The sequence below is a fragment of the Aplysia californica genome, unplaced genomic scaffold (assembly GCF_000002075.1).
Source record: "Aplysia californica isolate F4 #8 unplaced genomic scaffold, AplCal3.0 scaffold00706, whole genome shotgun sequence".
Lineage (NCBI taxonomy): Eukaryota > Metazoa > Mollusca > Gastropoda > Aplysiida > Aplysiidae > Aplysia > Aplysia californica.
The window spans coordinates 314,814-325,612 of NW_004797976.1; the positions used below are offsets into that span (position 1 = coordinate 314,814).

General features: G+C 41.2%; 1 protein-coding gene across 1 annotated transcript in view; it reads left to right on the forward strand.

The window, feature by feature from the left end:
- The window catches only part of LOC101848075, a gene marked incomplete in the record, with an annotated part of 72,142 nt that overhangs the window by 48,376 nt on the left and 12,967 nt on the right, over positions 1-10,799 (forward strand). The window contains 5 exon segments of the mRNA XM_005108656.3: positions 1,831-1,944; positions 3,913-4,092; positions 6,374-6,536; positions 7,718-7,827; positions 9,492-9,608. Of these exon segments, the coding sequence (XP_005108713.2) occupies positions 1,831-1,944; positions 3,913-4,092; positions 6,374-6,536; positions 7,718-7,827; positions 9,492-9,608 (684 nt within the window).

Sequence of the window (10,799 nt, forward strand, 5' to 3'; positions counted from 1 at the left end):
TCTATCTATCTATCTATCTATCTATCTATCTATCTATCTATCTATCTATCTATCTGTCTATCTATTTATCTACCTATCTCTCTATCTATCTATCTGTGACATAATACTAACTATGTAATATGCATTTTATTGTTTTGAAGGGAAGATGAGAACTGCGAACCAACTGCTTTTAGGAATAGAAAAAATTGTTGCTGTGAATTAAAAAAAACCCAACCTATGAATCAATATGATCCTATGAAGTGCTCTATATCATGGTGAACATTATAAAACTTCAAAAAAAACAACAACACAACAAAACGTTTAGCTGTTAAAAATATGAAAGTAATTTAGGGTATACTTTTACGTTGAACAATAGATGTTTATATTTTTTATCGAATATGAAAGCCGGGGTATGAACAGGAAACTAGAAGCAACGTGGCTTTTGCTACAATTGAATTAATGAAGGGACCAGCTTTCTTATCGGCTTTTACAATGACGTGCTTGGGTGTGACAGTTTGGTCATTTGTTGTCAAAGCAACTGCGTATTGGATGGATACCTCGTGTTTTGTTAATGTAACCAAGGTGACTGCTTCTGGTAACGATGTTACGATGTGGGTATTTCACTAACAAGAAGAAAGCTACATAAGAGAACCCAAGGCTGGTTCAATTGTTGTTTTCTTCTTTCAAGATTATCCTGATTTGTGCTGTGTGTAAGTGGTGTTCGTTTCTTTCCAAGGAAAGCCATTTTCTTAAACATGACGTTATGCTTTGCAATGACAATACATGCTTGTTGCATTATTTATCCTTCGTTGTTGTTGTCAATGGAGATAAATACATGCTAAATATTAAAATCCCCTATTAGCGTATCTTGTCAATCGGTACTTTTTGTAGCTTCCAACGAAAGTAAATGCATGTTGTGTTGCAGTACTTCCTGATTGTTTGCATGGTGACAAATGAAGACTATATTGCGGAAAGGGCCGCGGAGACCATTTTCCATTTTCGTCCTTGTTTGTCATTATCTATTGGTTCCATTTTGTCCATCAAAACATTTATTACTAGTATCACATGGTCACACTCGTATGTTGGTGTTAGGTGTAAAACTAAAGCAACCGTACTGAAAAAACCCCGGCGACAGCAGTCCACAAGACAAGGTGACAGAAAGGCAGTTATCCATAATTTTGTTCCTTGACTACGCCCCGTTTCCCCTTGTAGTCTTCGAATGCATGCTGTGTTTTATAAAATCATAGTCGCCACAAGGAAGGCAAATTCATGCTGTGTATTAAAAAATGTTATTTGTTACAGCTAAGACAAATCGAAGGTTCACTTCAAGAATACCGTATGCCACATTTTTCTAAAATTTTTTGCTGTTCCGTGGCTCACATCTTTTGCTCCATCACATATCTTTTTGATGTGAGGATCAGACTGAATCGTCTGATCATCACATCAACAAGAGATATTGCGAAAAAGGACCTTTGTTCACGGGAATTCAAAGAAAAATCGATGTTGGAAAAATGTGGCATACGTTTTTCTTGAACTTGGCTGTGAAATTGTGTGTTGTGTATTAGTAAAGCATCGTCGATAGAACGAAAACACATGAGTGTTGTACCTATATATTTTCATCGTTGTTTGTAACCAAAACTTTTCTTTAACCTTTCGCGCGTGTTTTTGTAACCATGGCAAGTGTGCGTAACCTCATTTTCATCTATGTTTGTTTTGGCGTCAAGTAAACTGCACTTTGGCCAAAAAAAGAAACACGTTTCTTTTTGTCATAAGCACAAGAACCCGTTGTCATTTACAACCAAAGTAATGCATGTTTTGCAAATATGGCGTCATGGTGTTTGTGTTACCAAGGCAACTGCACGGACAAGCATGAACTGTGTGACTACTGGGCGAGTCAAGGAGAATGTGAGAGCAACCCCTCGTACATGCACTGGATGTGCGAAAAGAGCTGCATATCAGCTTGTGGTAAGATAGAAGGAGTAACAACATTTGATTGGGAGACGGTTCATATTACCTCTTTGCTTTTTTTAACGCACGCGTAGTATTCCTGTGTTCTCCTCTTTGCTTCGTGAATATAATAATAATAATATGGTGTTGATAATTATTTATGTACTGTAGTATTTGCTTCAAGAATTCGTGGTATTTCCCAAACTATCGCCTCTGTTTCGAAAACACATTGTGGTGTTTTCTTTGCTCTCTGCGTGAAGAACATAATACGGTACAATATTCCCTCGCCATATCTCAGTTCAATTTCGCAGATCATATTTTGCGGACTCTGCACATCTTGTTTTTTTAAACCCCGAAAATAAGAAAACCAGGGAAACCATGTAGATATACCATGAGTACAGTTTTGACTCACTGGTTTACCAAATTATAATTTTAGTAAAACTATCTATGAATAGAATAACATTATAACAATGTTGTATTTTCGAAATACCGTTGGTCGTTCATAATCCATGTGTAGAGTATGTTTATGAAAGTGTGGAAGCGATTTGTAAGAGTGGGGCGCTAGGGTTTAAATAGGCGTACATAACTTAACAAATACATCGTTTCTAGGTCGTGTAAGTTTTAGTAAGAGTTTTACGGCACTTGCAACACAATAAAGTCATATAAGTCATGCCGAAGATTAGAGATGTTACAAAAGAGTAACAAACACAAAAAGGAGAAGAAGTGAGACAAGGACGATAGACACATTTTGATAGGAAAGAAGGAGTACACCACACCAGAGCATCTGCCAACCACCCATTCTTTCAGTTCACGGATTTTCTTCTATTGGGGGAAATTCTGAGACGTAGTCTCCCCCCCCCCCCACCCCCCCGTCCCGACATTCGAGAGATTACTGTATTCCTGTATTGTACTCTTTGCTTCAAGAACACATTTTATTCCTCTGTTGCTCTCTTTGCTTCAAGAACATTATAATGTGAGAAGAGTTTTCGACTGCCCCATTGGGACAAGCTGTGTTTACATGAGAAATAATTCGGCTTCTGCTTTGGTGCATGCACTTATACGTATTCGTTTGTATCATTTTTCTTTATTTTTGTTTTTACCTTTGTGTTTTTTGTGCTATTTTTTTCTGCCTTTTTTTCCAAAGTTTTATTTTTTTGGTGCTAATTTTGTTGGCGTTTTTGTTTGATGTTTTTTCTCTGTGGGTTCTAAGTAGGCTTTGGCCTTTTGCACTGTTTTTTGTGAGTATCTTTTCTTTCTTATGTATAATTTTAAATATCTGTTTATCTAGTTTAATCAAAGTGACCCTACGCAAGATCTGTCCTGCACGCAAATGAGCAATAATAAAGATACAACTTTCCGCACGCCAGGTTGCTCACGCTACTCAATCTCTTGTATACGCATACGTACGTGTTTTCCCCAGCCCTTTAACTAGTATTTTTGTTGTTATTTTCCTCTCTGAGCTAGAGGGAAGTGAATGGCGTTTTATTCTGATTCACTCAGCTTGTCTTGTAATGTCAATGCGACAGGTTTTAGATTTGTGCTAATTGAAATAAGGTTCTAATCAAGACAATAGCCCCAGCTAAGAAACAGTGTAAATACAGTTGAAACTGTCTAAGGCAGCTACAAACTATCAAGAAGAACAATGGCCGTATTAGACAAGTGGCTGTTTTACACCGAGCCATTATACACGTAATTCTTAAAATACGCACGGGATTACATGGGAAGTGTCTATGTCCACAGCAGGCATTGTCCTATGCAGGTGGCCGTTAGAGCAGGTTCAACTGTATATACACACAGAGACCAGCAATACAGCCTTTACAATGTACCCTTACATTACATAGTTATGTAATGACATGTTGTTTGATTGATAAATCGTTTGTACGGAGATCAGTGACATTAATTGTATTTCGATATTTCTTAGTCGTTTCTATCTTTTTGCCACATGTGGCGTCTACTGTCCTCAATGTTACCCCTCCCCCTCCCCAGCTAAGTGCCAGCCACCACACATCCCTGCGGACGGGTCAGCAGTGGACATGCTCAAGTCTGAGTACAAGATCGGAGAAAGAGTGAGAATCAAGTGTAACCGTTACCATAGCAACGGCCCCGTCATCGTCACCTTGGAGTGTGGACTAGAGGGTTTTCCCGATGTGCACTCCGCATGTGCAGGTTAGTAGTGAAAATGGGTTTTCCCTCCCAGCAGCAAAAGAACGTATTTACAATGTACGTTTTGGGCTGCGTGTTGAGTAATTTTGGGGCAGCGTGCTTGCTGGTAGATTTTTTTTCTTTGTCCATGTCGAGTGCATTCAGAACGATTTCGTCTAACTCTGTTTAACAATGGTAACTATGTTGATGTTAAGTTACCTGGCGGTCCGATGAGTCTTGGTCTTTTTGGGTGCCCCCGTCCAGGATCGGTGTTGTCGGTATCTCGTCCTGTGCTCGACTGGCTCTCCTTGAATCTATCGTCGGCCTAATTGGCGCCACTCAAAATGTCACGTCATCTAAGGGCGCTCTACTCTCTTAATTACTCTGTCCCATAATAATAACAAGAGTCATGTCCCCTGACACCACACATTGACAGTGCAGAATGGTGTCAATAATTAATATTGTGACATATTTTTTGTTGTTGACCTTCGACTCAAATGTGACAACGCAAGAGGTGTACGAGTACGACCTTTTCTGTCAGGGCCAATCTGAGATGAAAGGGAAACAGCATCTCAGATGATAAACGTGATACATTCTAAAAAATGACCCCCGCCCCCCTTTCCGATGAAATCGAACTTACGTATTTTGCGTGCAGCAACGAAGGGTTTACGCGTGCTGGTGTGAGGTATTCATTTCCACTAGAGTTAGGAAAACTCTTGATGACGATGAACGCCTTCATTTTATAAGCATCACGAGCAGTGTCTCTTGAATTAATTATATTGTTTATAGTTGCTGGACAGCAGCAAAATTGGCTGCTTGCGACTTCTCTGAGGCTGTTTTCATTTTAGCTTTCGATCATATGATTGAGTGCAAAGTCCAGCTTTTAAAACAGAAGTAATTCGGTGTTGAAGAAAATTAGTGTTGCACGGTGTATCTGAACCTACTTATAACAGCCGTTGTTGACGGGGAAGTGGAATGGATGAGAGGCAGAAGACAAACAAGACACCAATGAGTTGGTAGTATATATTATGATCCCATCCCCCTTGGTATCATTTGCCTCACAGAAGGCTCCCTACTACGTCCGTTGGATCACATCGGAACTGTTGGCTGTGGCTTTGCAGTTATACTATAGGTTGCTGCTCGCAAAAAGATGTGAGTTTGATTATGATTACTGAGTTTGGAGGGTTTTTTTTGCCGTGGGTCTTCTTTATATGTCCAGTGGGATGTTCTGCCTCTTCAAGCCTGGGTTGGCGTCGGTAGACAGGGTCGAAGCAGCACACCTCCTAAATGATCTTAGTTGTGGGATCGACGGGAGGAATACAATATTTACAATAATTTATCATCAAGTAGTAGATGTTGACAGAATGTGTGAACAATGTCTATTGCCTCATCACTGTGCGTGTTCTCCTGGGGTATAGTAGAGGCTTTCCATCTCATCCCTTTCTGTCTATGCTCCGAAAGTGACACTGAACACATGACATGAACAGTTCTTTCTATCCGCTCAATAATCTACCTTTTGGAAGACCACGTATTTCGGTCTTTACTTCAAGTCAACGATGTCGACATTTATTTGGTCAGCATCATTACACAGATGTCTAAGTCAAAAGTTTTGGGGAAATTAATTGAAAACGAGAGCGCCCAAATCAAAATCATAACTTGAGCACTCGTTATGTTTCCAATAAAAACGAAGAAGGAAGTCATGAAAAACGAAACCATAATGTTTGATATCCCTTGTTGTCTTCTTTCGAATAACGGCTTTACCTGATACTCCCCAGAAATTGATTTGGCCGATTGTTAAATGACACTGATGATTTGAACAAAATCAGTTTAGTTCCGTTATCCTTTAGTCTAAGATAACCGTTGGGACACCAAGGATGACCGGGCAACCACTCTTCTCCTGCTCTCTCTATTTTCAGCCTTTCGAAGGGCTTACCCACTTTTAAACCTGTCCATTCTGTTATGCAGTCTTACCATTTCTTTCACTGTCTGCATTTCCCTCTCCCTCCTCGTACAGTGCCCTGTAGGATAATCTTTTCAAGTCGTACAGATCTTGTTATATACCCATACCATATCAATTTGTGTTTCTTCACTGTGGTGGGATGATCTTCATGGATCCAACGGCAGGCCTGATTTTGTCCCTCACTTCCTGATATGTAACATGATCGCTATAGGAGATACCCAACAGTCTTGGAAAGCATCTCATTTCTGTAGCTTGTATATTTCTCTCTAACTCAGCTGTGTTTCTCTGTTTTGTTGTTGAAACTTCACGTATCATCCCCTTGTGTCACTCTGTCTCTCCACCCAGAGTGTCCACCAAACTTCCGCACCTATGGAGATCGCTGCTACTCCATGTCTTCGGACACTCTCAACAGACAGGATGCGGAGGCCAAGTGTCGAGCGGTCCATGAGTCCGGCACTCTGTTCGAGATCCGGGATTCCACAGACCAACAGATGGTTATGAATCTGAAGTAAGTTTATGTTTTTCATAGATTTGTATTGCAATATCCAAGACTGTACAGTCTTACGTAGTTCCAGTTGACAATTGAGCGCACCGTTTGACTAAGTTCGGAACCCAAATTATGAAGGCAAAGAGGGAAATGTTGTGCACTCACTCGACTACAGCGAGATTGTTTTTTTTTCTTTCATTTGCTCCCTCAGCGAAGTTTTTATTGAGAGCAAACAATGGCGGCCATGACTACGCGGTCTGGGATATCATAATTTCGGTCTGTGATGTGTTTCCACATCAGGTTTATTCGCCCTCTCTTCTTGAAAAAGGTGAAAGGCGGGGTGGGGGTGGGGGGGGGGTTGAAAATAGGAAAACCAAAGTTAAAGACGCAGACGAATCCGTAACCAAAACAAAAAAAACTCCTGGGGTGGCCAATCTGGAGGACATAAATCCGAACGCTGGTGCAACAATTAATAGCTCAGTTGGTATGCAACCGGACTATAATGCTGATGACCATGGTTCGAATCCATCACAAGGAATTCCCTGAGGTTGGGTTGCTTCTCTCTGGCCACTTTGTATACGTCTTGTTGAAGATGACGTTAGGTTTTTAGAAGTTTCACCTCGAAAAACCATTTAGTGCTTCGAGGGGTGTTAAACATATACCACACAAAACTCAAAGCCCTGATTTAGAAATGCCTTTTTGTAGGCTTGAGAAGAGGCAGTTATTAAGCACGTTCACGACGTATATATATATATATATATATATATATATATATATATATATATATATATATATATATATATATATATATATATATATACATATACATGGCGGGCTCGGGGTGCCTACCCCCCACCCCTCCTGCCCCCGATCTGCAAGCCTCAGAATATCCTTCTATTCTTGTTGAGAAGAACGGGAGATTTATGATGAACCCGATCCCTCCTTTGAACCGACTAGCATTTGTTGTGTTTTTTTTTACTTAGCACACAACAGACGTGAGTTCGATTCCCAAGTCTATTCTATCGAATAACTCAGTTCGTCCGCCTTAAGATATTTTCCACTCAGCCCAGGTATGCCTTCATAATTAAGGGTGAAGAATGTCGCCTCTAACTGTGTTAAATTGTGTCGAAGGGGGGCTAAAACCATTTGCGATCAATCCTTTCTTCCTCTTATCATGATCAAAAAGCTACCTGTTGATCTAGGTCTGAAGAAAACGTATGGGTGAGCGGAGAGATACAGACCGACTGCACCTGGAAGTTCACAAACTCAACTACACCTATCACGTACAGCAACTGGAATGACGAATATCCAGGTAAGGTTTGAGTGTCGGTCAAATTAAACTTGTTTTTGAATATAAAAGACACACTGCTAAATCAGTGTAAAGAGGTGAAGAGAAAAAATAGATAGAGTTAGAAAACAAAACTCCAATGAAGATTAGGAATATGGTTTTGCTGAAAGGTAAAAGTAAACACAATTAATAAAGCCATGTGTTGTGTATGAATGACCGCACAGCCCAAAGAAATTTCTTTATATAATTATTAACTCTACAAATTCATTCTTTCTGACCCTCCCCCCTCTCTCTTTGTCTCTCACTCTCTCCCTCTCTCCCTCTCTCTCTCCCGGTCTCACTCTCTCTTACAAACACACACAACAACATATTGCAATCAAAGAGGCTATCCTCTTTGATTGCTATGCACTCATGAGAATGAAGATATGGCATCGGCAACCTTCAGATCAAGGTTTTTTTTCTCATTTCAAGGACAAGCGGACCTAGAAGCATCCAATCCTCAGCTACACACAGTCTATTTCTAATGGCCTTCCTTTCCCAAAAAAAAAGGGGGGGGGGGATGGTTTAATAGACTTAAAGATTGTGAATGCTTTACATCCCCATCGACACATTTTTTAGATCACGTAATGATTGACAACCTCGACCCAGTCTATAAAACGCCAACCAGTCAGTGCTGAATAGGATACAGCATTCCAGTAGACGGATTGAGACGCCCGATACAATAGTTTACTCACACAGGAATCAAACTCGAATTTTCTGCGTTACACAGAGAAGGGCCAAACCACAGGATATGCAACGATGGTAATAGTTTAATTGCATAAAGCAGTAATGATTAAAACAGAAAAAATACTCCCTTTATTTATCTCTGAGGAGACGTTTTTCTTGTCTGTACAAAACATACATCAAATGTTCAGAGGTTGCTCATATGGCGTTCAATCCCGTCACGGCCAAGCCCGATTAAATCTCAGTTTGTAGTCATATATATTCATTGTGCTTTTCGTTCGGTTTTAAAAGTGTGGTAATGTCGTTGTGCCATTCCAATAATCACCAACACTCTTGATCCTATAATGTCAGAGACAGTGAGCCCATTTCGAAGAGACAACCTTTGTGTTGACAAAACACTGCTCTGTCCTACATAGTCTCAAACTTTCTTTTATTCTACCTTCAGCCATTCGGTGGACTGCGTCAAGCAAAACTTATTTCCTACCTTTTGTGACGTAAAAAAGTCTTAATGTGTAGAAATAAAAACAATGACTGAATTGAAGGATTAAGCTTTTGGGGTAAAAATGAGGGAAGGCGTGACCCTTTTGGAAAGAAAGGGGGGGGGGGGTGCATGGTTCGGGAAATGGAAGAGGTCAGAAAGGGGTGTGTCAAGTAGAATAATATGTTGATACGGATATGAGACGGACAATAGTGTGAGGGGGCAGGGTAGGAAATGGTCTTTGACATCCATAATGAACCCATATGTCTCACACTGACCATGACGTTCAAAATGGGGGGAAAGGGGGGGGGATTATACTTTTCTTCCACTGACGTGCAACGTTCAGGAACGCTTCCCAGCGACCACCCGCCTTATAGCTTTGTCATCGACTTTACTTGACATAACTTATGACTCTGAAGTCACAGAAAACTCGACCATTAAATATATCCCCTCACACCTCCCTCCCTTCCGGTCCTCTTACGTACAGGAACTTGCGGTGATATTGACAGAAGCTGTGGCTACTGGTCTGAGAGGGGCGAGTGCTCCAAGAACCCGGTGTTTATGTTTTATCACTGTCAGAGGAGTTGTAAAGCTTGCTGCAATGGTAAGGTCTGAGTGGGAAAGAGAGAGAGAGAGAGAGAGAGAGAGAGAGAGAGAGGGGGAGGAGAGAGAAGAGAGGGTGGGGGAGGAAATGCGAGAGATGAAAGAGGGGGAGAGAAGAGTGGGGTGAAATCGAGATAGGGAGATGGAGAGAGGAAGAGAGACAGGGAGAGACGGAAAAAGAGAAATAGAAAGGAGGGAGGGGGGCGAGAAGAAGAGAAAGAGGGGGAGTGAGAAGAGAGAAGAGCAAAAGAGAGATAAGGATGAGGGTTGTGTAAGAGAGAGGGAAAAGGAACAAAAGACCAAAAAAAGAGAGAGGAAGAGAGGAGAAAGAAAGAGGGGGTGACAATGAAAGAGAAAGAAAGAAAGCGAGAGCTAGAGTCGGGGGAGGAAATAAAACAAAAGACAAAGAAAGAAAGAGAGAAAGAAAAAAGAAGAGAGAGAGAGGGGGGGCGATAGATAGATAGATAGATAGATAGATAGATAGATAGATAGATAGATAGATAGATAGAGAAGTTCACAGGAAGGAAAAAGGGAGAGAAAAGAGAGGAAGAGAGAGAGAGAGAGAGAGAGAGAGAGAGAGAGAGAGAGAGAGAGAACGAAACAGGGAGAAAAAGAGGGGGGAGAAAAGAGAAAGAAACAGAGACAGAGACAGACACACAGACAGACCACCAGACAGACAGACAGACAGACAGACAGACAGACAGACAGACAGACAGACAGACAGACAGATGCATCGGGTACGAACACCAGAATAAACATTTCGGAAACGGCCGGCCCTGTCGTGGTGGGCCTTGGAAAAACTCGCGTTCCCGTAAGAAGAAGGAGAAAGGAACACAGAAGGATAATCATCATTGTCAGTAATGCATCGTCAAGGGACACACACTTAAACAACGGGGACTCCAGGGAGTTGAGAGAGGGAAGCATAGGGCTGTAGTGTAAGAATGTCGCCTTTGCAACCTGAGAATTGTGTACAGTAGAGAGAAAAATGGTCTTGATTTGGCCGGAAATCAATAAAGGTGATGAATGGCCCGGACTGCTGGTAGGGTGCACAGAATGTGCAAGACGGAAGGAAAGAGGGGAGTTTCTGATGTTTGTTATGGGATTTTTGGAGGGAAAGGGCTGTTGTTTGTTTGGGTTTTGAAGTGCGGTTGTTGTTGTTGTTGGGTTTGTGTTGTTGTGGGGGGTTTTTTGG